Source organism: Aspergillus wentii (genome assembly GCF_001890725.1).
Source record: "Aspergillus wentii DTO 134E9 unplaced genomic scaffold ASPWEscaffold_6, whole genome shotgun sequence".
Lineage (NCBI taxonomy): Eukaryota > Fungi > Ascomycota > Eurotiomycetes > Eurotiales > Aspergillaceae > Aspergillus > Aspergillus wentii.
The window spans coordinates 1,486,422-1,514,246 of NW_024467837.1; the positions used below are offsets into that span (position 1 = coordinate 1,486,422).

The 27,825-nt window shown below is 48.2% G+C and overlaps 13 protein-coding genes across 13 annotated transcripts; 8 read left to right on the plus strand and 5 right to left on the minus strand.

Moving 5' to 3' along the window:
- Positions 1-38: 38 nt before the first annotated feature.
- On the minus strand, positions 39-1,173 carry ASPWEDRAFT_53190 (60S ribosomal protein eL13; the record flags this gene model as incomplete). The annotated part of the gene is made up of 5 exons (XM_040837847.1): positions 39-470; positions 585-743; positions 872-918; positions 1,011-1,044; positions 1,171-1,173. 5 exons carry the CDS (start codon positions 1,171-1,173, stop codon positions 39-41), a joined length of 675 nt encoding a protein of 224 aa, XP_040686828.1.
- ASPWEDRAFT_43224 (uncharacterized protein) lies at positions 941-1,427 on the plus strand. The gene has a single exon (XM_040835985.1). The coding sequence runs from the start codon at positions 1,182-1,184 to the stop codon at positions 1,404-1,406; it is 225 nt and encodes a 74-aa protein (XP_040686829.1). The 5' UTR covers positions 941-1,181; the 3' UTR covers positions 1,407-1,427.
- Positions 1,428-1,746: 319 nt separating this feature from the next.
- ASPWEDRAFT_43225 (uncharacterized protein) lies at positions 1,747-3,828 on the minus strand. Its single transcript, XM_040835986.1, has 2 exons — positions 3,467-3,828; positions 1,747-3,412 (listed from the first exon to the last, which is right to left on the minus strand). The coding sequence occupies exon 2, from the start codon at positions 3,351-3,353 to the stop codon at positions 1,929-1,931; it is 1,425 nt and encodes a 474-aa protein (XP_040686830.1). The 5' UTR covers positions 3,354-3,412; positions 3,467-3,828; the 3' UTR covers positions 1,747-1,928.
- A 1,136-nt stretch (positions 3,829-4,964) lies between these two features.
- Positions 4,965-8,057, plus strand: ASPWEDRAFT_116246 (uncharacterized protein; the record flags this gene model as incomplete). Its single annotated transcript, XM_040828642.1, has 2 exons — positions 4,965-5,687; positions 5,739-8,057. 2 exons carry the CDS (start codon positions 4,965-4,967, stop codon positions 8,055-8,057), a joined length of 3,042 nt encoding a protein of 1,013 aa, XP_040686831.1.
- A 307-nt stretch (positions 8,058-8,364) lies between these two features.
- On the minus strand, positions 8,365-9,483 carry ASPWEDRAFT_115358 (uncharacterized protein; the record flags this gene model as incomplete). Its single annotated transcript, XM_040828575.1, has 1 exon — positions 8,365-9,483. The coding sequence occupies one exon, from the start codon at positions 9,481-9,483 to the stop codon at positions 8,365-8,367; it is 1,119 nt and encodes a 372-aa protein (XP_040686832.1).
- A 1,055-nt stretch (positions 9,484-10,538) lies between these two features.
- ASPWEDRAFT_70750 (TauD/TfdA dioxygenase family protein) lies at positions 10,539-11,867 on the plus strand (the record flags this gene model as incomplete). The annotated part of the gene is made up of 4 exons (XM_040839145.1): positions 10,539-10,818; positions 10,872-11,201; positions 11,266-11,640; positions 11,689-11,867. Exons 1-4 carry the CDS (start codon positions 10,587-10,589, stop codon positions 11,865-11,867), a joined length of 1,116 nt encoding a protein of 371 aa, XP_040686833.1. The 5' UTR covers positions 10,539-10,586.
- A 386-nt stretch (positions 11,868-12,253) lies between these two features.
- Positions 12,254-13,862, plus strand: arp6 (actin family protein; the record flags this gene model as incomplete). The annotated part of the gene is made up of 4 exons (XM_040828511.1): positions 12,254-12,749; positions 12,836-13,544; positions 13,596-13,658; positions 13,712-13,862. The coding sequence occupies 4 exons, from the start codon at positions 12,254-12,256 to the stop codon at positions 13,860-13,862; spliced, it is 1,419 nt and encodes a 472-aa protein (XP_040686834.1).
- Positions 13,863-14,744: 882 nt separating this feature from the next.
- On the plus strand, positions 14,745-16,819 carry ASPWEDRAFT_174580 (uncharacterized protein; the record flags this gene model as incomplete). The annotated part of the gene is made up of 3 exons (XM_040831242.1): positions 14,745-15,235; positions 15,293-15,817; positions 15,868-16,819. The coding sequence occupies 3 exons, from the start codon at positions 14,745-14,747 to the stop codon at positions 16,817-16,819; spliced, it is 1,968 nt and encodes a 655-aa protein (XP_040686835.1).
- Positions 16,820-16,912: 93 nt separating this feature from the next.
- Positions 16,913-18,238, minus strand: ASPWEDRAFT_43229 (3-hydroxyacyl-CoA dehydrogenase family protein). Its single transcript, XM_040835987.1, has 3 exons — positions 18,055-18,238; positions 17,899-17,998; positions 16,913-17,817 (listed from the first exon to the last, which is right to left on the minus strand). Exons 1-3 carry the CDS (start codon positions 18,136-18,138, stop codon positions 17,087-17,089), a joined length of 915 nt encoding a protein of 304 aa, XP_040686836.1. The 5' UTR covers positions 18,139-18,238; the 3' UTR covers positions 16,913-17,086.
- Positions 18,239-18,500: 262 nt separating this feature from the next.
- On the plus strand, positions 18,501-22,205 carry tof1 (putative DNA repair protein (Tof1); the record flags this gene model as incomplete). The annotated part of the gene is made up of 4 exons (XM_040828542.1): positions 18,501-18,587; positions 18,655-18,892; positions 18,960-21,089; positions 21,145-22,205. The coding sequence occupies 4 exons, from the start codon at positions 18,501-18,503 to the stop codon at positions 22,203-22,205; spliced, it is 3,516 nt and encodes a 1,171-aa protein (XP_040686837.1).
- Positions 22,206-22,387: 182 nt separating this feature from the next.
- ASPWEDRAFT_611006 (PhzF family phenazine biosynthesis protein) lies at positions 22,388-23,645 on the plus strand. Its single transcript, XM_040838559.1, has one exon. It carries the CDS (start codon positions 22,551-22,553, stop codon positions 23,499-23,501), a length of 951 nt encoding a protein of 316 aa, XP_040686838.1. The 5' UTR covers positions 22,388-22,550; the 3' UTR covers positions 23,502-23,645.
- A 194-nt stretch (positions 23,646-23,839) lies between these two features.
- Positions 23,840-25,849, plus strand: ASPWEDRAFT_70756 (uncharacterized protein). Its single transcript, XM_040839146.1, has one exon. It carries the CDS (start codon positions 23,863-23,865, stop codon positions 25,567-25,569), a length of 1,707 nt encoding a protein of 568 aa, XP_040686839.1. The 5' UTR covers positions 23,840-23,862; the 3' UTR covers positions 25,570-25,849.
- ASPWEDRAFT_43231 (TFIIH/NER complex subunit TFB2) lies at positions 25,837-27,808 on the minus strand. Its single transcript, XM_040835988.1, has 4 exons — positions 27,483-27,808; positions 27,333-27,420; positions 25,984-27,267; positions 25,837-25,898 (listed from the first exon to the last, which is right to left on the minus strand). Exons 1-3 carry the CDS (start codon positions 27,607-27,609, stop codon positions 26,043-26,045), a joined length of 1,440 nt encoding a protein of 479 aa, XP_040686840.1. The 5' UTR covers positions 27,610-27,808; the 3' UTR covers positions 25,837-25,898; positions 25,984-26,042.
- Between the last annotated feature and the right edge of the window lie 17 nt (positions 27,809-27,825).

Genomic DNA, 27,825 nt, shown 5'->3' on the forward strand with positions numbered 1-27,825 from the left:
TGAGAATCAACCCGATCATCATTAGCAGGAAATCACATTTATTTCTTGGCAGCGGCGGCCTCCTCAGCCTTAATCCTAGCACGCTTCTCCCGGATACCCTGGTGGCGAGCCTCGCTGCGGGCGTCCCGCAACCGGCGGTAGGCAGCCTCCTCGCCCTTGGGCAGGTCGTCACGCTTGACCTCGGTGATGGCCTCCTCGGCAGTAGGGTTGGTGATGGGGAGGGTGGCACCGACACGGGTGGAGTAGCCCTCACCCTCAGCGGCGAAAGCGGCCTTGGCGGCGTTGACCTCCTCAGCGGAAGCGTCGAGCTTCTTGAACTGGCCGCTCTTGCGGGGGAACAGAATGAGGCGGGCCTTGTAATCCTTGAGACGGGCAACGTTGGCGACGAGCGACTCCTTGGAGTAATTGACACGGCGGTGGTCAACGGAGATACCAATGGTGGGAGCGAGCTTCTTGGGGATACCAGCTTCCTATAAGACAGGAAAAAAGACGAATAAGCTTCCGTTGCCATAAAATCCAGGCAGAGGTGCGCTAATGTTTGCAACCCCTCCAAGGCGAATTCTCTGCAAAGGGACCAAATTTACCTTCAGCTCAGCCAGGGTGAAACCACGACCAGCCCGGACGCGACGGTTGTACTTGACGGTAGGGCAGTGCACAACGGGGCGGAGCTTGTCAGCCGGACGGGGAGCAACAGCGGCAGCCTTGGCCTGACGAGCCTCGCGACGGCGGAGCTTGCGGCTGGGCTATATCCCAAAAACCATTCATTAGTCTACCCGTATCGTAAAAATTCCCATCAAACCTTCCGTCGAATTCATTGGATCGTAGTGCGACTCGGTGGTCCTGGGAAAGGGTATAATTTCGAAAAGCGTACCTGCTCGAAGTGCACGCGCACACGACGCTGCCAGTCCTTGCGGAAGTCTGTATAAAAATCCTGTCAGTCCAAGAATTCCTCTTTATATTTGTTTCTTGTCGAACTGAATAATAAATCTCGATGGTGCAGATTCACTCACGCTGGTTAAGGATTTGGTTGTTGTGCTTGATCGCCTATATCACCGCCACACAAATCAATCAGCATATGAACCCCTCGAAACAACATCATTATAATATCGAATATGGGCTTTTCCATTAACCCAGCGATAAAATCGAAACAGCGAGGATCAAATAACACACCATTGTGACGGATGGGGATCAAGTCCGGGAGATTGTCGTCGTCGTCGTGGGTGGTTGCTGGTCGTGTCTCGAGACTCCAACGAAAAAAGAGTCGTTCAATATTGGGTGGAACTTTTTTTGGTGTGGCCAACCGCGCAGAGCCGCAGCCTCGCTTAGCGAGCCCTAGCCTCTTTGCCGGATTCGGAAAGGCACCCAAACCATTTGTATCGACTGTACCGTTTATTTTCGGCAGTTAAAATAGAATTATTTTGACAGGCTACTGTCTGGTTATCAGTATTTCATGGTACTTCTATATTTTTGGCCGTCTTCTGTTGGATGGTAGCCTGCGGAAAGTCGATACAGTACTTCTACGGAATAGGGAGGGGGGACTTGTAAATCACGTGATGGATAAGATATCTATGTTGTATGTGGAATCATCAACTTCTTTCGTATCATGCTTCTTATTCAAGAGTATGATCAATCAAGGCCCCCAGGAGCACTATTTAGTACCCGAAGTGTGTTAAAAAAGAAAAAAAGAAAGCATTGCCAGATCATGAACCGGTTGACATCAATAAAATCCAAACCCAGATTAAACACCATTCCCGACCATCAGTTGTTGCATATGTTCATCAATCGTGAAAAGAAATACAGGGATAGAAACATCCATAAGAATAACAGAGAAAAATATGACAGGAGATACAATGCCAAAAGGATGAAAGGTGTACTCAGCATGCACTATGTACATACATAAGCTCAAATGAATGCAAGGCGCTGTCATATTATGCACGGCCGGTATTACTGCTCCATGCTGGCGCTGCAATACCAAGACCCACACTGTCCGCCTTGGATTTCTTCGAGGCCGCACTTTCTTCCTCAAAGCTCCCTTTCCGTTTGTGTTGGTTGGGAGGTTCCACGCCAGCCTTTTTCACTTGACCAAACAGTTTTGTTTGGAGCAAAGTGCTGGATTTTGGAACAGTTGTTGGGCCTCGAGCCCCATGATGGCTAACCATAGGATTACGTCGAAGCATGTTTGTTGCAAGAGAACTCGCTTGAGAACCCGGGACATCTTCTTCGGTCTCGGCCTCTTCGGGATCGGAGGCTGATATTGTGCTATCACGGTCGTGACGCTCGTCACGCGAATGAGCAGCGGGGTTAAGGTATTGGCTATTATGATAGGCCGCTTGGGAACGCGCAGGTGTCATTGGAAGGGAGGACAATGAATGAGTACCTCGCACATGACCATTGTGTTGCTGTTTTGGGATATGATGCCTGTTTGGTGTCGATGTCACACTAGCGGATTCTCTGTTGAGGACTTCATCGGCGGCCAGAAGAGCGGCAAACGGATCATGGCTTTCACCAAAATGAGGCACAGGTTGCCTATGAAAGTCCATCTGAGGGCTGGGAGACATGGAACTGTGCTCGATCATCAACGAGAAATGATTCCGGTTTTCGCGAATGCGGTTCTTCAGACGACCATTTTCCTCTTGAAGCGACTCGGACCTTTCTTTTTCTTGCTCGATGAGTTTCTTCGCTCGTCGGAGTCTCCGGTCGAGTGTAGCATTAACCCGCTCAAGCTCTTGGTTACGTTTAAGGGCAAGCTCCAGCTCCGCATTGGAAATTTGCTGCAACGGCTTGATTTCTGAAGGTTGTTGGCGACTGCGGTACTCTGAACTCTGAAGTATCTCGACTTCCCTTCTAGCCAATTGATGTTCTACTTCAGCACGCTTAATGGCCTCGTTGCTCGTGAAAGATAGGAGACTGTTCTGCAGTTTGAAGTGCAGTGCGGACATTCGAGCCTCTTGGGCTACCCCCAGCAGGTCTTTGGCAATTGTGCGGAGTTGAGAATTGTTGGCAGTGTCAATGTCTTCGGCTGTTGGGAGGTTTTCGGAAGCGCCATATGCAACACAGAGTGTCTTCTCAAGGTCTGGTGGGGAGGGCAGCAGCGAATTCGATCTTGATCTAGACTGGCGCATAGGAGCCCCGGGGATCTGCGATGACGGAGGCGGGGTCATGTCGGACGATGACAACGGCCGGGGGGAGAAGAGTTTGTTCTTCTCGGATTGTGAAGTTTGACTCCCAGCTTTGGCACTAAAATCTGGTGAAGCAGACAGGCTTGCACGCTTGATTGGGGTAGCTGGGCCAGATATTTCCACGGGAGGAGCAAGAGAACCCTGCGACAGTTTAAGTCCGCTATCTTGCGACATGATAGAGACGACAGTGAGAGAACAAAAAAGGAATATTTCCGCGGAGAGGAGACCTCGCACTAGGACAATGTTAGCTAGATTGAATCAAAAGAGAATGACAGCTGAGCGCATACCGGAACACAAGGCAAGTTGGAGATATTATGATACTTGAAGTTGTATTTGGGTTGATGAAGGGATATAAGTTGCTAAAATGGCCAAGGAGGGAGAATCCAAAGTAGGCGAAAACACTTGAAGTGTGCGCTCAACTGCAGGCAAACAATTGGCAATGTCTCTGTTGTGTGTTGGCATCCGACGGGACAGCTGTATGATGATGATGATGATGATGATGGGTCCGCTTATCACTGATAGGACCGTCGCACAGGTATGTCGATAAGAGAGGGGGAGGGGCCACAGTAGAGTCTGGGGTACGTTGAGCAAAGTACAGGGAGCAAGGGGAGAAAGAAAATAAAGGAAGATAAGATGAAAGAAATAACAATAACAGTTGGTTTAGTAAACTCGAAGTGAGAAGCAAGGTGGGAGGGAGTTTTGATGCCTTAAGTCAGAGGATGGTTGGTGGTGGTTGCGAATGCGGGCGGGAGGCTGGGAAATCAGGTCGCTTGCAGTCCCGGTTGGGCCAATCACAGCGCAGAGATCTGCTCCACGTGAGCCCAGCCGCGCGCTAGAACCCAATTTTACTGTATCCGGTTAGCGTGGAGATCACGGGCAGGTAAACAAGAAAGCGATCGTGGGGAGTTGAACGGGCAACGGGGAGGAGAGGAAACAGGGTTGAAGAAGCCGGTGGAAATGGGCGAGGTAGCGTGGTGATAGTGTCGATGGGGATTGGATGTGATCTGGATGAGAAAGCAGCGTTCAATTGTGCTTGAATATACAGGTGATCTATTAGGAGTCTGCATGTGGCATGCTAGAGTTGACAAGACACATGCCGGACAGCTTCACTCCATGCCTAGTTGCCCACTAGGGTCTTGATATGCACGAAGAGATTATCATTATTATTCCCATGATAATTAGAATGTGGTCATAGCATTTGGGATATTCAGGGGTATCATGTATTATGCTCGTAAATTGGCTACGATCTAATCCCCAGTGTTGGATATATATTTCCGTCAATACTGTCCATAACAAACAACACAGCATGTCAAAAAACCTTTCACCATGGAAAATAACATAAACAAACAAAAGCATGAAATGTTATCATTTCCAATCTATTCTTTATTCGTCCTTTATTCTTCATAAATAACCCTTTCTCCCCAAAGAACGACCGTTCATCCATAGACGGGAGCCCAAGGTGGGCTCAGGCCAATCACAGCCCGCGATCGGATTGGACGGAGTCACTAAAGCAGTTGATCGCGGCGTAAACAAGAAAGAAGAGAGCAGAAAAAGAACAGATCAGACCAGGTCAACGAACTGGACAGCCTGCATCTAAGAACCATCCTGTCACCCCTTCCTTCCTTAGGAAAAATTGCATCATAGCCTTCTCTTTCACCCCCTGAATTTTTTACAGCATGACAGTCTCCTTCCTGTGATCTTGTGCCTTCATTCCCATTCGTACCTGAAAGTTGCGCATCCCTCGCCCCTCTTCGCCCAACTACACCAGACACAGGTGATGCAAACATGGACAAGCATCCGAAAACCCCAACTCGGCCCAGTGGAATCCCTCGATTAGCCACGTCTAGACTGCCTTTGCCTACATTCAGCGTGTCCCGTTCCCTTAGACCCTCCCCGTCCCGAGACAAGCTTCAAGCCGACCCCGGCCTTGATGCCACCAGATTGCGCAGACCATCGGAGGATGCGGTGTTTAAAAAGCCCTTTCCTAAATATTCCTCAAATATCAAGCCGCCGGAGCGACTGATCCGGAGAAGAGATGTTTCTCAGGCTGGAACAAGCGATGGTGGATGGGCTGAATCCGAGGCAAGGTCGGATGCAGCGTCGACCATCGAGACCTCCGCGCACGACACGGAAATTAGAGGGCGCTCCCGAGACGAACAGCCGTCCCTATCAGACCGGACAATTGAGACTCTATCCCAAATTCCGCCGTCGCCGGCACCGTCACGGAGACAGTCTAGCTTTTTCAACGGGGCCAGTCCGATACGATCTCCGTCACGTCCGTCACGTCCGACATCGTCAATGAGTAGCTACTCCAGATCGCCATCGACGTCTTCAACTTCTCGCCAGCAGAGTGGAAATAACCTATTCACTCAGAATCCCTCCGTGGCCCGACTCCCATCCCGATCTCGAGTATCGGCCGTGCCTTCATTAGTCGCAAATGGCAGCTCGTCCACTGACAATGGCTCCATTCCGGCGGTCGAGAGCCCTTCAAGGTTGAAAATGCCTTCTGTAAGACAGAGTTTAGGTCCGGATGGGCTACCTTCTACTGCCGCATCCAAGCGACCCGATGTCTCTCCCGCGAGGCATGGCTTATACAGTGGAGGTACCAACACCACCACGGCACCTAAGCCTCGCCCAGCTCCTGGTAAAACCCTCGCCAAGCCCACTGTTTCGAATATGGGTCCTCCACCACAACCTCTTAATGTGAAGAAAACACGGAAGACACCGTCGAGTTCATCATCTAGTACAAGGTTGTCAACAGGCTCAAAGACATCGTCAGCGGCATCCACCGCACCGGAGTCTTGGACCCCCGAGCAAGAGGCGGATCGGGAAACAAGGAAGGTTTCGAAATCCTCGAGCGCATTGAGAGAAAGCATTGCAAAAGCCAAAGCCGCACGAAAAGTTTCAAGGCAATCTAGCTCACAGGCAGAGGCAGGGTCTGTTGATCCCTGGGATAACATTGAAGACCCATTCAACCAGGGGCCCAAAGATCCAAACAAAGGAGTGCTTCGCAAGCGCTTGGATATTGGTCGATCTTCGGGTAGCTTGAATATCGCGGCTATGTCCTTGACAGAGTTCCCCAAAGAAGTCATGAGCATGTACGACTTTGATCCCGAGTCTACTACGGATTGGTACGAGAGTGTGGATCTATTCAAGTTCATTGCTGCAGACAACGAGTTTGCCGAATTGCCAGAGTCTGCATTTCCCGACATCGACCCAAACGAGTTCGACCCAGATGTCGATGAGAAAGGCAACCAGTTTGGTGGATTAGAGGTACTTGACCTTCATGGAAATGTACTTCGCTCTCTTCCAGTAGGATTCAGGCGCTTACAGCGACTTCATACACTAAATCTCTCGGGAAACCATTTGGCCATGGACGAAATACAGATCGTGATGGAAATGGAGTCTCTTAGAGACCTGAAACTAGCAAAAAATCAACTACAGGGCACCTTTTCTTCCACTATTAGCCGTCTCAGCAACCTAGAGCTTCTTGACCTCAGTGGAAATTCTCTTACAAAATTGCCAGAAAATATCTCGGACTTGACTTCACTCCGGGTATTGAACGTTGGCCATAACCAACTTACCTCTCTACCTTTTGAAGCGTTAAGCAAAGTTCCTCTGAAAGATCTCATTGCCTCCAAAAACCAGCTTCAAGGAACTTTGATACCGGCCTCCGTGCGCCGATTAGAAACCCTGCAGAATCTGGACGTTGTGAGCAATGCACTGGAGAAGCTCTCAGAAAATGAAAGCATTGACCTCCCTAACCTTCAGTCACTATCAATGAGCGTGAACCGCATTAAGGTCTTGCCAAATGTGTCTTGCTGGCAGTCGCTACTTAGCCTGTTAGTAGAAGACAATAGTCTTGTGGACTTGCCGGATGGTCTTGTTGAGCTAAAAAATATCAAGACTGTCGATGTTACTGGGAACAACATTTCGATATTAGACGAAAAGATTGGGTTGATGGAAAGCCTAGCCACACTTCGGGTTGCGAACAACCCGCTTCGGGATCGAAAGTTCCTGAACATGGCCACGGATGATATTAAGCGTGATCTGCGCAATCGGTGCGAACCTGAGGTTCCAGATACAGATGATGAAGAGGGTTCTGTGGGAACCCAGTTTACTCTTGCCCCAGAGTCACCAGAGCAGGGCCAAACAGCCTGGCAGGTCAGACCAGGAGGTATTCTGGACAGATCATACAAAGACATGCATGAGCTTGAGGTGGACCGGCTGGTGCATTTAGACCCGCATGATGTTCGATGCCTATATTTGCAACACAATGAGTTGCGCGGTTTCCCCATCCCAGCGCTCAGTATGCTTGCAAACGGTCTGGTTGAGCTGGACCTCTCGAACAATCCGTTAGACAGTTCTGCTCTTTTCTCTTCATCGCTCACTCTTCCGAACCTCCAAAATCTCAATCTGAGTGCAACCGGCCTAGTGAGCCTTGAACCTATTTCGTCCAATCTTTTGGCACCATCTCTCACTTTCCTTGACATCTCGTGCAACCGTATAGCTGGATCCCTGCCGCTTATCCGCCGGAGCTATCCAAAATTGATTGCATTTATCGCTTCTGACAACAGATTTGAAAGCCTGGAGTTTGAAGCTGCTCAAGGTCTCCAGGTTCTGGATATAGGCAATAATAGCATCGATTGTCTTCCACCAAAGCTTGGCCTGCTGAGATCTGAAGGCTCTAGCAAAAACTGGGACGGAGGATCAGCTTTGAAGAGATTTGAAGTGGCGGGCAATACCTTCCGGGTTCCTCGATGGCAGATTGTTGCAAAGGGAACCGAAGCTATTCTCGAGTGGCTGAAGGACCGGATTCATACCGAGGATCTTGCCGAGTGGGAGCCTGATGGAGAAACGAACTCACAGGAGTACTAGGAGGATTTGTGGTGGCCAGCATCACTGGATTCAATGAGCTGGGTGGAAAACGTCTGAGGCTGGCGTGCCAGACAATGAGAGTGCTCCTGTCCGCCCAAGTCCCACGATCTAGTCATCTCACGGGTGTTGGTTTGTATCATCGCATTGTAAATATACTTCAGACATATAATTCTGGCGTGGTTTCCTTTCGGGCATTTATATATACTTGGAAATAGATTTGGTTTATACAAGCGTTGCAAATGTGACACCAAGAGTAATTGATTTGTTAATGTATGAGTTGTTTTGAATTTCCTGAACTATCTAGAAGTCATTTCGTCTCGTCGACTGATTTGCTGACTTCATCCATGACCTTCATCCATGTTCTCGACCAGGTTGTGAATTTATCCTCAGCCTTTTCTTGACTGTTATTTCCTTCCACTGATCCCCAAGGCAGAACAACTAAGTTCAAAGATCGGGTAGCTTTACTCCGGACGTCCTTCAAGTACCGAGTGCACTTGTCCAAATTGTCTTCGTAAAGAGCTCCTGCTACTTCGTCGATATTTTCTGGGATAGACTGCAGGTTCGTCATCAATGATTCCAGCTTGTTGACACCTGATGGCGATGATAGCGGTTTGTTTCCAGCATTCTTCAAGCGGTTCATGAGGATGGCAGGATAGATCTGCGCGACAGGTTTAAGGATGCGCATTGTGGACTTTTTGTGGGCGTGCAAAGCAGCGGAGCTTTCCTCGTCATCTTCCTCATTGTCGGATCCTGCCTCAGCATCCTTGTTCCCATCGTCGCCCAGAAGCTCGTCGTAGAATTCATCTTCGTCTTCGTCAGGATCCCACTCTTCAATCTCCTCCACTGCATCTCGGACCAAATCTCTCCATTCCTCAACCCGCCGCACCACAAACCCCACCACACCCTTGGCTGCCACATCGACAAGAACATCGCATGATTCCCACACACGGCCTGTAGCTACTGTGACGACATCCTTTTCCGATTGAGAGAGTTCGCTTTCTTTCTTTCCCTCGTCCTTCGCCTTATCCTTCTTCTCTGCGACAGACTTCACCTCTGCAACCAGCAAGGATACCTCCTTCAAAGCAGTTTTCGTCAAAACCTGGACTTCAGCGTGGAATGCCTTCGTGTAGTTGGCCGGAGTAATGAGTAAAGCCGCTGTGACGAGGGACGGGAGCACAGATTCATTCAACGCCGAGAGAACAGTAGACACAGCCGAATGGGTCAGAGGCGAGGTAATCGCCAAAAGCGACAGCTTGGTAACCTGCGACTTAAGAGCCGTGGAGGATGCAGAGAGGAGGGGCAAGGCGTCTTTTTCCGTGAGTTCAGCGGAGACCGGAGCATCTTGCGCGGGCGCGGAAAGAGTGGTTTGGAATCGCTCCAGGAGGGCGATGGTTGTTGGGAGAACGATGGAAAGTTGCTTAGACATTTTGGCGGTTCAGAGCGCGTATAGCTCGGAGGCTATATTATCTGCGCGTTGTGGTAAATATGATGTGATGGACGCTGAGAAAAAGAAAAGACGAAAATAATAAGAATTTCGGGCTGAAAAGACGGCGGGGCAATAATTGCTGATTAGGGTTCTACGGGGTCACCTGCAGCGACAGTGTTGCTATGCCGGCTGACACTATTGGATTTAGATGGGTTAAATATATAAAAAAATTGAAGAAGTAGATTGTTGGATATCAAAGCTCAAGACTTTTTGATATCGATTTGTGGGAAGAATATCTGGTCAGAGATTGTTCTGCGTATGACTTCAAATACGCCAGTTGACTGTTTCTCAAATTTCGTGAAGCAATGCAACAACAACAGCAAAAATCACCAGGAGATCCAGTGAGTCTTTTTTACACAGATCATATGGTTTGGGATAAAGCAGAGGGCCCCTTCATGATGGATTGGTATACGCATATTGAGAAGCCAGAGGAATGAAGAGTCAAGACAAGAAGCCTTCGATATGAAAATAGATGTTGATCGCCACTTCCAGACCATGAATCTGGCTAGAAACTCCAAGAAAATATATGACATGTCTTTATGGATGCTGATGTCAACCCAGCTCGACACTGTATTGGAGATTGTCCATCTGAGATGGCGCAATCCAACGTCAACATTGTCCTATCACACTTGAATCAAATGGCACTCATATCAGACTTCACATTGCATGATGCCGGGCTTCTATTGCGAATAACTTCAATACGAGTTGCTATTCGGTCTTGCCAGCTTTGGTCGCTCGTTTACTTATGCGGAGATAAGTTCACATGTGCTTGGGAGCCCTGTAGGTATACTGCATCTTATCAGCTCATCTGTCGACGAAGATTGGATAATTGGATATTATCCCCTGTTTATCTTTTAAACTTTTGGTTGTGATGAGGGGAAGTATTGGAAAGAATTCGTGATTTTCGTAAAGCATGGCATCAGGTTGATGCTCGTGATGTCTATATAAGAGTGGTCAATATCTCATCCAGAGTTTCATTCATATCTTCCATACGCCCAAGAGACAGTTTCACCATATTAAATTATCTATATACATCAAGAAGCATGGCCCCTGCACTTACTGAGGTTTCAAATGTTGTGCCCAACATTGTTGAAACGACAAAGTCTGTCGCAAAAAGCCTTCAACAAGAGCCTTTGCAGTTGAAGGGTGCATTGGATCAATTCGAGTCATTTGATGTCACTCCTGTCATTGGAAAGGAGTTCCCAAATGCAAGCCTAAAGGAATGGCTCGATGCTCCCAACTCTGACGACCTCCTTAGAGAGCTAGCCATCACTGGTGAGAGATATGAGAATCTATATTAAAACTCGCAATTGACGTTGTATTTGCAGTATCCCAGCGAGGAGTGGTGTTCTTTCGGAAACAAGATGATCTGGATAATGATAGACAGAAGGAGCTGATTCACCGTCTTGGTCAGCTTGCTGGAAAGCCAAGTACATCAACCTTACATATCCACCCTGTGTCCAATTCTAAACGTGAGCATGGTGGAAAGGATGATGAGATCAGTGTCATTAGCTCTGAACAGGCAAAGAAGTTGTACAAGAGGAACTATTACAAAAAACAGAGTCAAAAGAGTAGCTGGCACAGTGACATTACCTTTGAGCCAGTGCCAAGTGACTATGCCGTTCTGCGTCTAACACAGTTGCCAAAGTCTGGTGGAGGTAGAATGCCCTTCCAGTATTTCAATGGAGAACATAGAGGATACTTGGCTGACATATACTTTAGATACCCTCTGGGCTTCTGGTTATGAAGTGTACGACCGCATTTCAGAGCCGTACCAGAAATTTCTGGAAGGATTGACAGCAACTTACGCACAGCCTCTCTTTAACCAGAGCGCAAAGGAGAATGACTTCGAACTTTTCGCAGGCCCAAGAGGCTCTCCTGAGAATGTAGGGGACGAGTTAAGAGCCATTCATCCAGTTATCCGGACGAACCCTGTTACTGGCTGGAGGAGCGTTTTTGCAGTTGGCCACCATGTCGAGAAAATCAACGGACTGTCAGATGAAGAAAGCAAAAATCTCCTCGACTGGTTCGTGAGATTGATTGTTGAAAATCATGATTTGCAAGTCCGTAACAGATGGCAGAGCCCCAATGATCTTGGTATGGTTTCTCTTCCATCCATGTGAACAAATAGAGCTTTACTGATAGGCGCCTTCGTCATAGCTATCTGGGACAACCGGAGTGTGTACCACAGTGCAACCAATGATTTTGAGGGTCTCGGACCCAGAGCAGGTCAGAGAGCCGTCAGTATTGGTGAAAGGCCATATTTCGACCCAAATAGCACCGGTAGACGTGAGGCTCTGGGAGATTTGGACGTCAGGGTGTGATCGTATTGCTAGCAATTCTTTTTCTGAATTTATATTTGGTGTTGCAATTAGTCTCTTGTCAAATGAGCATGTTAGTCAAGACTACATCCATATTTCAATACCAGCAGAACAGTAAACGCACCTCTATGAACCAGAACTAAAGGTTTAGCTTGTAGAGCACCAGAATAGTCTTGTTTCTGTCCAGTCCGTGCCCTAACTCTGAGCCCTAATTTCCGGATTCGTGACGTCGGGCAAACGTTTAGCTGCAGCTCCGATCGTCCATCGGAAGCTCAACTCTGCGTCTTCTAATCTAATCAACACGGAGCATCCGATTCGAGCTCAACTACTCATTATGCACGCGTGAATTCATGCTTGATCGATAATATTCCGACACTGCACTCCACAAAATGGGGACGACTAAACCCCGCGCCCCCGCGAGAAACTCGATAGCCAAAGTGCAGCCCCTACCGGAGAAGACCTTCATCATCGACAATGGCGCATACACCATGAAAGCGGGCTACGCGGCGGATTTCCCTCCCCCAGAAGATGAAGCCCGGGCGCTATCATCCTGCACAATGATACCCAATGCTCTCGCAAAAACTCGTGGAAACCATGTCTATATCGGTTCGCAATTATTGACCCACGTCACTGATTGGAATGAGATGGCATTTCGTCGCCCTGTGGAAAAAGGATATATTGTGAACTGGGAAGCACAGAAGGAAATCTGGGAGCATTCGTTTTTTGATGAAAAGACTGTGCGGAGTAAAGAATTCCGGATTGCAAACCCGGAAGAAACGACACTCATACTTACTGAGGCGCCGAATGCTTTACCGGCGCTACAGAAGAACGCAGATGAGATTGTCATGGAAGAGTGGGGATTTGGGGGGTATCTCAGATGTCTAGGTAAGATGAATCGGAGATTATCTGTCTGGCTGCTTGGATCTTGCTGTTCAAACTCAATTCTAACACACTATTCTCTGCTTCGATAGGCTCATCGTTAAATGCTTGGAACGATGTACAGTCCTTGTTTGGGGATCCCATCTCACAAAGCTCCGATTCGGCGGTTTTGCCTACCGAATGCCTAATGGTTGTCGATTCCGGTTATTCGCACACTACAGTGACCCCAGTCTACAAGGGACAGCCTATTCAACGTGGCATTCGTAGACTCGATATCGGAGGAAAACATCTTACAAACTATCTCAAGGAAATGGTGTCGATGAGGCAATATAATATGGTTGACGAGACATACATCATGAATGAGGTCAAGGAAGCTGTCTGCTTCGTAAGCAACAATTTTCCTAATGACCTAGAAAAGACGTGGAAAGGCAATCGGAAACGCGGCCAACCCGAGCCTAGTGAAGGTGTCATGGTGGATTATGTCCTCCCAGATCCCAACGCTGCCAGAAAAGGGCTTGTTCGGCCTCACGACCCTCTCCTGAATGCTAAGAAGAGGAAGGGCGCACTGTCAGGTGGCAACGCCGATGTATTATCTGAGGATGTGTTGGTCTTGGGCAACGAACGCTTCACTGTGCCAGAGATCTTATTTACGCCGAGTGACATCGGTATGAAACAGGCGGGTATACCGGATATCGTTCTTCAAAGTTTGTCCGTCTTACCCACAGGACTGCATCCTGCTTTTCTGGCAAATGTTCTGGTTGTTGGTGGCAATTCCTTATTCCCTGGGTTTTTGGAAAGATTGTAAGCCCCATCTATTCTTCTGGTTCCTGACCACCCGCTCATACCTTTCAGGGAAACCGAATTGCGTCAGATCGCCTCGGCAGAATGTGTTGTGAGAGTCCGAAGGCCCAAAGAGTGAGTTCTTCATCTTACATGCCCTGGTACCCATGCTAATGGATCGCAACCAGCCCTACCGTATTTACCTGGCTCGGGGCATCGCGTTTCGCAACCAATAAAGAGGAACTGAAGAAGGTGGCAATCACGCGCCAGGAATACCAGGAGTATGGATCTTCGGCCATTGCCTCCAAGTTTTCTGGCAACTGGCGAGATGATATGTGATTTGCACAGGTTGGAGTTTCGGTTGATTATACGTGGAGTTGACTACTGGTTATTTGGCATGATAGATAGATACTCTTTCCATGCTGCAATTGTCCATGATACCCTTGAATTTGACATGTTGATGAGCAACAGTACACTTGTCTGTGAGAATCTCGTATGGAGTAGTGGACTCGAGACAGCGAAGAGGCCTCCCTTCTGAATATCCTTAATTTTCATCTTATGCTTTCTTGCCCTTTCCCAATAACAATACTGCCTTATACAATCGAACATATTGACTCAGAGGGTTTCTTGAATACCGGTGGCCACTAATATTGAGGTTTGGGGAGTGATAGTCGCTTCTGCCCCGCAGTCCCCCAGTTCAGGCTTACACGTTGGTGACCGACACTTTGAACAACAACAACAACAACCCATGACTCACACCTGTCGTTCGCAACCCCCCAATGTTATGCGTTGCTTAATTGACAAAAGACGGTCACGACCGATCGGGTTGTTGCGGCCCAAAAATCCTGCAGTAAAAATGACGGACAAACGCTGGCACCTCTTTTTTATTAGCCTGTCAGGGACAGGCACGGCATATGGGATGGTCATGATAGAGTAATGGGGAGCCCTGGACATGTGGCACGCCAGGAGAGGCCTGTCCGATGATACAGTTGGACAGCCCGTGTTGATACCTGGATGACATCGATGTGTTTAGTTTAACTGTATAAATAATTGGCTCACTTTCCCTCTTTTTTAAAAAAAAGACCGACGAGATTATGAGGCCATTGTCTTCGCACAACCTACCCATGAGAGTTCCATAGACAGACTTGCCAATCGAGCTATCTTGATCGACGTCTTGTATATCAGCCAACCACTGCAAGACAACCTTTTAGATAACCGATCATGACGTTCGACTCATCAACCCCCGCAACTGCGAATGCCAATATGACTCCTCCCAACAAAAGCCATCTGTCCGAGTGGCCGGGACTCCCGGCAGTCAACGATTCGCAGACAATATACGTCGAGTCTGAGAACGGATGGCTTCAACAGCCCTGCCCTCCGGAGCTGGAGATGCTCCCGCTTAAGCTTCCCACAGTCATTGCGCATATTATCCGGGACTCAACGGACAAAGAAGGTCATATTCCACACGAGGAAGTCCAAAGGGCTAGCGCAATGGTAGCAAACAGTGCTGTGGAGGAACAAGAACCAGAAGCCCCTATTGAGCAAGCCGTGGAGAACGAACTGGTCGACCAAACACCCAACGTATGCGCATCCTCTGATGACTCCAATCTATCGAACCCCCCAGCACATCACGAAAGATCCCCTTCCATCTCTCGTCGTGGAGTGAAGTTTATGAAACGTCTCCTGAGGCGTATGTCGTCGTCATCAAAGGAGTGAGTGAATATTCCCGCAGTCATCATGCTTAGTACAGTACACTGACTTTAAAATAGGAACTGTGTGAGCTGCCTTGACAAAATACCTACGAAGGACTTGATAAACCTCCCTTGCCGACACAAATATTGCACACCATGCTTCAACCGAATGGTACTCATAAGCATTGCGGATGAAGGATTGTTTCCGCCCAAATGTTGCTCCCAGGACGTACCATCGAAGAAAGTTCTTTCAGTTTTGGCCCCAGAGACCAAAGCCATTTACTCGTCAAAATTGGATGAGTATGAGACGCCTGTTGCGGATCGCTGGTACTGCCCCGAGGCCAATTGTGGAAAATGGATACCACCAAAGGCCCTGGAGAGCGAGTCTCCGTCACAAGTATGTCCGCACTGCAGTGCGATTATTTGTTCGAGTTGCCGCAACATTGCCCATTCCAACGAAGAATGTTCTGAGGATCCCGGGTTAGCGATCTTTCTGGAAGAAGCACGGCTTCAAAAGTGGCAAAGATGCTACAATTGTGGTGCAATGGTGGAGCTGACATTTGGGTGCCATCAAATCACCTGTCGATGCAAGGCACAATTTTGGTAAGTCTCCTTCTCGTTTGCTCCGAATAGCATGAGCTAACAGATCAAAGTTATAAATGCGGCAGTCCATGGGAGTCGTGCACTTGTGTCGTATCAGGGGAAAGACAAAATGATTTCCTCCAGCTTGCGGTCGGCGGAGGTGGAAACCTGGATAGAAACCAGGAAACCGAGCTTGCCGCAGTGGTCATGGCAATCGAGTACGCCGAAAGGGAAGAGAACGAGGAAAGACAAAGGCGCGAACAGCTCCAAGGCAATGAACAACGCAGCCAGGAGCAAGAAGGCATCGACCCTAGAGAATCCCATCGCAGACTCGAAATCGACGAAAGAGCCAGGATTCTGGGTGAATTCCTCTCAGAAATAAACAGACTCCAACAGGAACGTCTGATCCATCGGCAAAGAGAGGAAGTATATGTGTTTCTGTCACAACAAAAGGCAGAGGGAGAAAGATTGGATAGGGAACGACGACAAGTGATGGAGAAACATCAGTGGAGCATCGAAACCCGGTTCCAACGATTGGTCGCAGCACAAAAGGCCGATATCCAGAATATGGAATTAGAGCATAAAGAAGAGGAAGACTCGTTGATTGTCAGGTTCCCCCGTCTTTACCGGGGTCTGCCAACCGCTGAAGCCGAATATCGAGAATCGGCGGTGCTTGCCAAACTTCGAGGCATGCAAAGGGAGGAGAAACTAAGACTCATCGAGGACCACCAGCAAGCACTCGCAGACAATAAGAAAGAGACGTCGATTGAGCGAGGAGCATTGGAGTCTGCACTGAAGATGCAATGGAGGACAGAACAAAAGCTGGTCAAGGCTGCCCTGCGATCACTGGTGCAGACCTGCGTTTATGATCGCTTTTGGTTTGATCAGGTTGTCGCTAAGCGAGAGGATTTGCTCGAGAAATATCGACAGGATCTTATCAACAGTGGAAATGGATTGGAAGATCTGAGCTTTGTCGAAACTCGAGGCGGCGAATTCTATCCAGTCATGCAGGAATGGATATGATGATTAACGGTATTGGGAGGAGTTGGAAATCTTGAACGAATCTCTACGAAAATTTCCTTTGTTAAAAATAGATAGAATATAGATAGATACCTGGAACACAATTGTACCAAAATTGCATCCATGAAGACACACTAATTTGTAGAAACATCATAAGTGCTTAGTTGTTTGGAGCCGTTTCACGTTCTCGTAAATATATATGGGGATGTTTATACAAGATCGTAGCATACACCAAGGATATCACATATTATTTTCCCACAAGGCAATCTATCAGTAGTTGTAAAAGCCCTTTCCGGTCTTCTTGCCCATCCAGCCCGCATCGACCATTCTCTTCAGCAGGCCAGAGGGTCTGTACTTACTGTCTCCTGTCTCTTGATGCAAAACATTCATGATGGCAAGGCAAGTATCAAGTCCAATGAAGTCTGCCAATGTCAGAGGTCCCATGGGCACGTTAGTTCCATTCTTCATGATATTATCGATATCTTCACGACCACCAACTCCGGTCTCAAGGCAGATAACAGCCTCATTGATATAGGGCATGAGAATACGGTTGGCAAGGAAGCCAGGCGAATCAGCCGAGACAGATGCTATCTTGCCCATGCGTTGCACGAACGTGATAGCCGTGTCGATTGTCTCCTGCGAAGTCTGCAAACCTGCGATAATCTCAACACCCTTCTGGATCGGAACTGGGTTCATGAAATGCGTGGAGATAACACGGGAGGGGGCTTGCAAATCGGTAGGATTTGTTGTAGTGGCGGCGGCAATCTTGGTGATGGAGATGGACGAGGTGTTGGTAGCAAGAATAGCGTGCTTGGGTGCGATTTGAGAAATCTGGGAAAAGATCGAGGTTTTGAGTTCTGTGATTTCGGGAACAGCTTCGATGATAAAGTCCACCGACGAGAGGTCGTCCATCTTCACACTGGGGGTGATGAGAGCGCGAGCAGCATCTGCGGCATCTTGGGTAAGACGCTCCTTGGAAACATCCTTGGCGAGGAGTTTATCTAAAACCAGAGCAGATATGTGTTATTTGAGGCTCCTCTAAATCGATCAAATCGAAAATAAGCCGAGCGGTTCATCCTTACCGGCAAACTTAAGACCCTTATCGAGAGATGCCTGCGAGTTATCGATCAGGCTAACGGGGACTTGAGCTTTTTGAGCAGCAACGAGAGCAATTCCAAGCCCCTAATGTCAATGATTAGCATCACAAATGTTGATTATTGTTTGGGAATCCCACCGACCATTTGGCCTGCTCCGATCACACCCAGCTTCTTAACCTCGGCAGCATATGCCGCAGAAGTGGTGCTGAAGGCCCGGGAGGCCATTGAGGGGCCTCTGTAGGAGAGGACTCTGAGAGACGACGACAACATGATTATGGTGGGTTGGCAAACTCCAAAAAGAACAGAAACCGTTCACAAATAACAGCAATGAAGAAGCAAGGAAGAATGCTGGAGGTGGTGATCCTCTACTCTAATTAACTTGTACACAGCAGTTATCATGTGATTCGACGTCATCGGCTATCCTCGGCTCGTCGGTGGGAGAATTTTCTCCGACTTCCGCGGTCGCTCTTAACTCGTGGACGCGTGCATGGCGCGTGGCCATTGGTTCGCGCGTCAGATGGAAGATTGTCGCTGCCAACGGCGATATCAACAAGGGCGACGACCGCAACGACGGTGAAGTGGCCATCATGGATGACGAAGCGGTGCCTTTTGGCCAGACTGTTCAGGTCGTTGACCCAGATGTCCGTGCTCATGTGTATAGTCTTGTTACCGCGGTGAGTTTGATCAGTTCCATTCCCTACTGTCTTCTTTTTTGGTTGGTGGCTCTGACAAGTGTTGCAGCTAGGAGGGTTCAATGGCGAAGATGCTGATCAATATGTCCTCGGAGACGATTCTTTGGCATGTCTGCGAGATATCAAGCGATGGCTGAAGCTATACGATGAAAAAAACAACCGGATGGATGTGGCTCGATGTCTGGGAGAGGCGAATCTTGTGAACGGCGATCTCGTACCGATTCTATCGGCCTGGTGGAATAATGGCCAGAAGAGCAAACATATGTCTAGAATTGCATTGGCATGCTGTGAGTGACTTGAACTGATTCTCCCCCCGGTGGATATCCGCAAAGGTGATAGTCTAATAGTGAACAGTGGAGTTGCTGGTACCTCTGACCTGGCCGCTGGAATTGCATAATGAAATGACTGTCAATCATCATCGCCATACTCCCTATATACAACAAGCCCAAGTTCAATATAAGCGTGGGATCCTAAGTCATGCAAACTCGAACCTCATTCGAACCATCATACGGATTGCTCTTCCGAGCATGGCCATGCCTCGATCTGAACGAACGGCCCGAGACGAAGGCATTCTCAAACTGATGCTCTATCTGCTCCGGAATCTTGCGCTCATCGCCCCCAATACTCGTTTGGCAGCGGAAGGTGAGGAGGAGGAAACATCAAGATCCGCAACAATCAATGTATTTCAACAACAGGATGCATTTGCTCTACTCCTCACCATGTGCTCCAACGTTGGTGATGACTTCAACTTACAGGATGTGGTTCTTCTTGAAATTCTGTTCCATATCATAAAGGGTGTCAATGTGGAGAAATTGTTCATGGATGATGCCCAGCGAACAGCCAAACGCACAGATGAGCTTGGTGGTCTCCTACAGAAAGAATCGTCTTTGCGGAGAGAATACGCTAAAAACGCACCGACACGACATGGTCGGTTCGGGACAATGATTTGGGTCAAACGGGACGATGCTAAAGTTTCCACCGTCTCAGGGCAGGATGTCCTTAAGGATGGCCAGGCAACGTTAAACAAGATGGACCAGACTAAAAAGTGGAACAAGCCCCAGCCACGTCGAAAACAGCAAGAAATGAGGGTGAACAATGATTTCAATACGCCAGCCCATCTTTCTTCAACAGCATCTAAAAATCTGCGGATGTTTGTGGAGGAGTTCTTGGATTCGGGATTCAACCCTCTTCTCACCCACGTACGCAAAGCAATTGAACGTGAGGCCGATCGTATTGTGGATATCAATTCACGCCAGTTCTTCTATGTCGTTGCCTGGTTCCTTCAGGCAGAGCGCACACGGCGTCTCCGTCAACGCCAGCTGCGCACGCAGGATTCGAAGGACCTCAAGGAGGTGGAACCAGATAGCTTTGGTCTTGTTGCTAGTGTCCTCAACCAGGAAACTTTCATCTTTTTAAACCGATCGATGCAACATAGCTTTGACCAAAAAGACTGGGAGGATCTCAATGCACAAATGCGTTGTTTCACGCATATATTATTGACTGTACAGGAAATGGCCCAGTCACCTCTCGAAGACGACCAAGAAATTGCCGAAAATATCCAGAACCGAATTTTCTATGAGGAGACCACTCATGACCGCATATTATCCATCATCCGTGGGTTCAAGGATCAAGGATTTGGCTATCTTGATGCGTGTACAGAACTTGCACATGTCTTCCTTCGCATGCTGGAGCGCTATTCCAAAGAGAATGCTGATATGCAAGTGCGCTCTCGTCGACGGGCTAAGCGCAAGCAGAAGCAAGCACAAAAATCAGGCGAGGACAACAATGAAGATAATGAAGATCACGCATCTGAGGATGAAGAGGAAGAGGAAGCTGAAAGAGTTTCCAGAGAACGCAAATTTGATTTCACGCGATTTGCGGCCAAGTTCTGCAACCAAAAATGTGTTGATACCTTCATCGCTTTCACGAGATTTTATAAAGAACTGGACACGGAACAATTGAAACGCGTCCACCGCTACTTTTATCGGATAGCTTTCAAACAGGAACTGAGTGTCTTGCTATTCCGGGTCGACATAATCAACCTCTTCTACAGGATGATTAAAGGTCCTGGTGCTTTAGATTCAAGCAAACCGATCTTCAGGGAGTGGGAGGAATTGGTTCGACAGCTTATAAGACGTTTGGTCAAGAAGCTTGAACAGCGTCCGGCACTAATAACAGAACTTTTGTTTAGCAAGATCAACTCAACAGTATTCTACCTCGAATATGGACATGAAAAGCAAACTATGTCCACCGTAAAAAGAGCCCCAGCTGAGCTTGAAGTCCATCCTAAGGAGGCCGCGACAACTGAAGAAAAATTGGGTATTGTGGTAACTGCGCTCGTGAAGGATGAGGAGTCTGGCCTGGTCAAATGGATCAGTGAAGTGTTGGGTTCGGCCGCCGAAGAAAGAGAGTCTTGGGAAGCTCAGGATGAAGCCCGACGAGCTGAGTCTGAAGCGCCACCGAACATCCCTAACCCAATGATTGGTAAGTCTTTTTTAATCAATTCTGCTCAATTGATAGCTTCTAACTTGTAAACCAGCCATCACGCCACCCGACGACTCCTGTAAACAAGCAATGTTTTCAAATGCCAAACTTCGCCTCCTCATGACATTGATCAAGCTTGAACGGCTTGGAATGGAAGATGTGCCTGGAGCGTCCTGGATTGTTCCGTCAGCGTTGTCATCAAAAGATCTCCACAACATGAAACTATTAATCGACCAGGGTCTCGATAAACCCGTTTCGGAAGATCCCGATCAAGACCCTCGCCAGATGCTTCGACGCAAGAATAATGGCAATGCAAAGGGCGACAAGTATGGATCAACGCTGGATGTTACCTTTGGGTCTGATTCAGAAGGCGAAGATGATGTGCCAGATGGGCCCCTTTTCCCACCAAATTCTCGATCTAAAGCAAACGCACTCGATGAATTGAAGAAAAAGCGCAAGAAGAAACGGCATGAAGAGGAGAGCGAGCCACTGGATGAAGAAACTCTGGAGGAGCGCCGTCGGTCACGATTGGAAAATGCCCTGGCTCGACAGGCAAAGATAAAGAGTGATTTGTATATCCACGCCAGTGATGAGGAAAGTGACGCGGAAGCGGACAAGGAGTTTTTCTCCCTTGAGGAACAGACACGGAAAGATCAAGCCGAACGAGTGAAGAGGGCCTTGCTTACTGGGGTCATGGAGGAAACAGGTGGTAAGAAGGGCAAGAAGAAGAGTGGCCGCAAGCGCAATTCCCAAGGCACGGAGGCGCAAAGCAAGCGGCAGCGTCGCAAACAACAGGGCGTTGAAGTTGACGAAGACGACGACATTGTTATGGCTGGGACAGATGCTCAGTCACAACGGCTTTTGCCCGGTGATGCCGGGAATGATGAGGATATGCTTCTTACCTCTGAGGAGGATGATCTGAATTTTGATGATGATCTTGCTTTCAGTCGAGACCGCGAGAGGCAACTGGACATTCCTTCTCTTGACCCTAAATCGGATGCACACACTGCATCTGCTACGGCCGATAATGGTGATGACGATGAAGATGCGCCACAGGCTGCACCGTCGCGAAGACGCATGCGAGGTGGTTTTGTTATTGAGAGCGACTCGGAATAGCGCGTATGGCTGGAGTTGAACATGTTCTAATGACCTGATGAGGCGTTTTGGGTCTGGACTTAGAAATAGTTATGGGTATTTGTGTAATTAATACCATTGCATAAGAAGCTGATCGTTCATCATGTGGAGCATCTCGGCAAAGCGATCAATATCATTTGGTTGTACCTTGGATATATTGTTATCGACTATGACTCAAGACTGCCGAGAGCGGGTCAAGCGCCACTATCTTATAAAGCCGTTATTTGCCGTGAAGAGCATTCGGTTTCTTTTTTTCTTTTCAAATATACCTTCCAGTCAGTTGCATTTGTTTAATCCTTCCAAGTGCGTGGGATAGAACAACTTGCCATGGCCCAACAAGCTCAATTTGTCACTCTGGATGTCTTTACATCCCAGCCATACTCCGGCAACCCCCTTGCTGTCGTCTTTCTTCCCAGCAAGGATGGATTCACAGCCAACAGTCTGACACAAAATCAGAAGCAGGCAATTGCCCGCGAATTCAACCTGTCAGAGACGATCTTCGTACACGCTGACAACGGACCGAAGCGCACCATCGATATCTTCACCACATCTTGTGAACTTCCTTTCGCAGGCCACCCAACAATAGGAGCTGCATCTTGGTTCCTGAGCCATTCGAAAGGAAATGGAGATGAGAATGTGAACACATTGACCACCAAATCCGGGGATATCCCGATCACCCTCCATGCTGGACAAAATGCCGTGGCTGCCAGAATTGCCCACGATACTCGCATCCACGCGGCTCGATTCCCAGCCCGTGAGCTTCTGCGCCTGCACCGATCCCTGGAGCCTTTTATCCAAGCAGATGCTACTTTCCCTATCTTCTCCATTGTCAAGGGTATGAGCCAGATTCATGTCGAGCTGCCTTCCCCGGAAGCTCTTGCTGCTGTAACCACTGCAGCAGATGGGGAGATTCCTTCCTCTACCAGTGGATACCTCAATAAAGACTGGGAGTCTGGTATCATCTTGACTTATTTCTTCGTGAGGAACGTCAAGGATTCTCTAACAGGCAAGACGATAATCCGAACCAGAGGAATTCTGGGAAATCTCGAGGACCCGGCAACAGGAAGTGCGGCAAGTGGATTGACGTCCTATCTGACACTGGTGGAGGGTAAAGCCGGGAATTATCAGTATGATGTCGTGCAAGGAGTAGAAATGGGAAGACGCAGTGAGATTGGGGTTGGAGTGGTGATGAAGGAGGACAACAAAATTGACAGCGTTGAGCTGAAGGGAAACGCAGTCAAAGTGTCTGAGGGAAGTATTCTCGTGCCTCAAGAATAAATTGTTTTGGAAGTGGGAATTCACGGGTGATGCGTGGCATGGTGTTTTTTCATATATTAGGGAAGCGCATAGCAAATAATAAGAAGATATGTAATATCAGAGACTTGCAAATCTGAAGGCAAATTTTCTCCCTGATTGTCCTGGGGAGGTTGAAGCAGCACTCGAAAATTCCCAGTCCCAGTCCCAGTCCCAGTCCCTTCTCTCTTCTCTCTTCTCTCCTCTCTCCTCTCTCCTCCCTCTCATGTCTGACACTCACTATAATTGCAGATATTATCGTAAGAATCGTATCTACTATCTCCTTTCTAACCAACCAGTCTCGAGTACTCACCGTTTTCCATCTCAACCAGGAATCCATACCAACATGAGTGAAAAGCAAAACCGCAAAGTCTCTCTGATCAGTTCGCTGCAAATACTTGGAAGGAATACTTTTGGGACCCGTCATAATCGCCAGTTATGTGAAGAAGAAAACACCAGCAAATCGGCTGACTGGAATAACAACCACAAGGCTGGTCGTATTTTCTCACTTGGTCCGCCATTTCAGAGCACTGGAAGACAACCCCCACCATTTGGTGGATTTCTTTCATTCCAGGGAAAGAAAGCAACCCACCCTTACCGCCATGTTTCACTGCCAGTATCTGTTCAAGGATACTCTTTGGGAGTGTCTGGCATAGATGGTGGAATCAAGAGCAAGGAAGCCCTCGAGGAGAAAACCAAGATGCGAATTCGACGCCTGAACCCTAAATTGCAGCAGTCCGCTTCAAATGCAGAAGCCTTGAAAAGTCCTACTTATCTTCCGGCACAGACGTCGAAGGGTTCTTCAAAGCCAGCATACTCGAGAATCCCGACCCCAAGTAAGCCACCAGGTGGTGAGATTTATTCGCATGCAGTATATCAAAAAGAAGGAAGAAGAAGTGTTCTTTCATCTTTGGGCAAACGACACACAAGCTTGAGGAAGAACGTTGAAAAGAGCAATGGCCCGGATAAAGGAAAGGCAGAACAAATGCATCTGGTGCAACCAAGTGGGAAATATTCAGACACTAGAAACCACGGAAACCAGTATGGTTGGGAGACAGCTCCAATACGTACTCCGTCCCAAGGACAAGGCATCGACGAGAATTTCCCCAGTATACCAATTCCAAAGAATACCGCCGCAAGAATGCCACAAAGAAGATCACACACCATGATACCTTTACCAGTATCAGGATCAACCCCCTGTTTCAGTGCTGTTGAATCCAACCGTCAATGCCAGTTTTTGTCCCGAAATACTGTGGATCGAACTTCAAAACAGACAATGACAAGCTTCCCTGTACAACAAGTGAAACTGCCGCTTGGAGAAAGACCCTTAGAGAAGCACACCGTCGATTATAATGGCAGTGTAGTGAGGAATCCGCTTCCAGGTCATGCAAAGAAGCTGCCGTTTAGGAAAGTGCGAACTAGAAGCAACAGTCTTCACCAACAACCATTTCCTTACGGCCAGTTGACGGAGGCCCAGTCTTGCACAAACAAAGAAAACATAGCGTTCCAACCAGGCGGCGAAATGAATTCAAACAGGAACCGGTGGTCGAATTATTCCGAGAACCTGAGAAACATCGAAAAGGCAAGACTAGGCATACACGCTGTTGAACCCGAAGAACCGGTTGAACGCCATATTCCCAGTGAATTCGAAAGAGGTAGACAGAAGGATCAGGCTGAGAGAATGGTACCAAGAGCCAGCTCTGCCTCTACTAGAATTCTCTGTGCCAGGCAAAAGCTGACCACGCACCCCGGTGGCACCTGCCAGGTATCCGAATCGCAGCCTCGGCAATACTGGCTTGGTCGGTTCATGACCTTAACCAATGCCTTCCATTACGAAGACTCCTTCAACGAGCCAGATATCTCCACCGGCTTCGGCATGCTGTCCAGTTACTCTCGTCCGTTGAAACAACCAGATACAGACCTGTCGAGCTATCATATCAAACGGGCATTTATGGTGCTAGAGAATGTTTGCACCACGGAGCAGGCTAGCGCGAGTCTTCGTAATTTCCGAGAGGAGTATATTGCTCTGCATGGGAGTCGTTGGATGAAATAGTTCATATGGCCTGGCGGAAAGCCGGGGGTGCTTAGTTTTCCGTCAGATTGACTGGAACGGTATGTCCTGGGAATGGGGTAAATCACAACATGGATTGGTGGGAGGCGTTTTGGGTCTATGCATTATCAATTTTCTCTTCATCATGCTCAAGGTGTTGTGGGGTTTCATAAGATTTATTTCTAGATGGGAGATTCTTCGAGATGAAAGGTAGATGAATATGAATAGATTTCCCATATTGTAAATGTGAGAGAAAATACAATTCCTTCAATTGCGCCAATTTATGCTTCGATGCCTCTTTTTCCTTATATCTTTTGCCTATAATACAGTCTCTGAAGACGGACCACCACGTGTAAGTTTTCTAATATCATCATTTCGTAAAATGCCCTCGGGGATTCTATAAACGCCATACCATACCTATCTGATTGCGCCAATTTCCAATATGACTTGACCCCAAAATAAAATTGCAGCCTGAATTATTTCCTGCTCCGCAAAAAGGCCGCGACCTGTTCGTGTCTGGTAACAAAGAACATACGTTTGCGATCTGATTTCCACACAAGAACACCGATTTCTTCTGCATAGCGACACGGCGCCTCGTATTCGGACAGGCTAACGAAGTCCTTGAAAAGGAATCCAGGGGTTCCCTTAACGCGGTCTCGTTCAAGCTGCCAGAGCCGAATTTGATCAACCACTGTAGGAGGCAAAACAGATGGGAGTCCAGATTGGTTGGATGAAGATTTGGAAGCATTATGCTTGCGCATTTGAGGGTGTGCGTGCGTTGATATGTACGAGATGATTTGATCACCGGTGATGCCCATTTCGACAGCCCGACGTATAGACTGGCGTGTGATTTTACCAGTGATCAGATTTGGGAAGCGGTATTTTAAGGTTGTGAAAAGAGCAAGGAGGGAGATTTGGAGCGGCGAGGAGGTGTATGCATATAGTCGGTAATTGGTTTCGACGATGATGAATCCAGAGCCCGCCTTGTTCGACGAGGACCCCGTTGGTCCGGAGAGGGAGCCAGAGATTGGATTGCTGAGAGCACTGGAGTCGGATGTGAGGGTGGTTGCGAGACGAGTTGGGAAGAAATGGCTTGCATCCGGGGTCTCCTGATAGACAATCCCAAAGTCCGACAGATCGGTCAAGGTTCGGTGTTGATTGGAGGTTAGGTGTTTTTTCTCGTACGACTTGCCCAGCTCTAAACTACTCAAGAGGAAGATGAAGGAAAGAACCTCGACACTATCCATCCCGATGGCTTCAGCGCTTTCGACGTAGAGGATCAGAATATGCCAGACCTGCGTGCCGACATCTTGCAGAACAAAAGAAAATCCGTCCTGAGTGATTTCTACACGACGGTCTCTTATTTCGACCAAATGGCCGGCTTGGAGGAGCTGCTTCACACCTTTGCTCAAGCTGACAATATCACGTTCAGTGCTTAGTCCGCTTGTCCCCACCATGTATCCCATTACCCCTTCCCACTGGCGTCTTGCGTACTCATCCAGATCGGCTACCGAGACCAATGTTTCATTTGATATTTGTGATAGAACTCCAAAGGACTGTGTCTGCTCAGTCCCTGTGAGGGCCTGTCGAAGGGAAGCGGCAAACGGATTGGTAACCATGTAAGCGCGAACGTTATTCGATGTGAGGGTGTTGGATAGGATATGCAGTCTTCCCAGGATTGAGAGTGCATTATCTCGTTCTCTTGAGTAACGCGAGAATTATACATTAGCAGACAATGGAAAGAACATGGAGATGACGTTGCTCACTTTAAGCTCTCCGACTTGACCCAGACCTCCAGATCCGCCGCAGGGAGAGGGTCTTTGAGGTAGAGAAGTGCCATAACAAAACATTTTGCTGCGAAATAGATCAGTTTCGAATGCCAACCCGTGATGTAGATAATAAAGCCAGTAGCATACCAAGGTCAGGTAGCATGCGCCTGAAAATCGCTAGGGCGGTGGAAGGCTGCTGGTATAGCTTGAAGAACACCGTCCCAGGCAGGCCTTCCAAGTAATCGAAGGGACGGGATGGTGCGGCGGCGGCCATCTTGCCTATATAGCAGCTCTATAACATAATGCGACTGGCAGAAAGAGGGACCTCGTGGTGGACGACTGTCGAGAAGCTCTCGCGATGGAGAAACGAAATCCGGTCCGGTGACCAGAAGAGCCTCGAAGCGCAGTCCGGATAAACGGCGATGCTCTCACGGCCTCCCCTCGATTCCACCATCTCACTGACCACGATTAGTGTGTTCTTTGATTGTGA

Coding starts and splice junctions, on each gene's coding strand:
- ASPWEDRAFT_611006 (XM_040838559.1), top strand. CDS start 22,551: ATGGCCCAACAAGCTCAATTTGTCACTCTGGATGTCTTTACATCCCAG.
- ASPWEDRAFT_70756 (XM_040839146.1), top strand. CDS start 23,863: ATGAGTGAAAAGCAAAACCGCAAAGTCTCTCTGATCAGTTCGCTGCAA.
- ASPWEDRAFT_43229 (XM_040835987.1), bottom strand. CDS start 18,138: ATGGCCTCCCGGGCCTTCAGCACCACTTCTGCGGCATATGCTGCCGAG. Junction 17,999..18,054: donor TGATCGGAGCAGGCCAAATG/GTCGGTGGGATT, acceptor CATTGACATTAG/GGGCTTGGAATTGCTCTCGT. Junction 17,818..17,898: donor TAAGGGTCTTAAGTTTGCCG/GTAAGGATGAAC, acceptor CTCTGGTTTTAG/ATAAACTCCTCGCCAAGGAT.
- ASPWEDRAFT_43224 (XM_040835985.1), top strand. CDS start 1,182: ATGGGGATCAAGTCCGGGAGATTGTCGTCGTCGTCGTGGGTGGTTGCT.
- ASPWEDRAFT_43225 (XM_040835986.1), bottom strand. CDS start 3,353: ATGTCGCAAGATAGCGGACTTAAACTGTCGCAGGGTTCTCTTGCTCCT.
- ASPWEDRAFT_43231 (XM_040835988.1), bottom strand. CDS start 27,609: ATGGCCGCCGCCGCACCATCCCGTCCCTTCGATTACTTGGAAGGCCTG. Junction 27,421..27,482: donor GCGCATGCTACCTGACCTTG/GTATGCTACTGG, acceptor TCTATTTCGCAG/CAAAATGTTTTGTTATGGCA. Junction 27,268..27,332: donor GTCAAGTCGGAGAGCTTAAA/GTGAGCAACGTC, acceptor GCGTTACTCAAG/AGAACGAGATAATGCACTCT.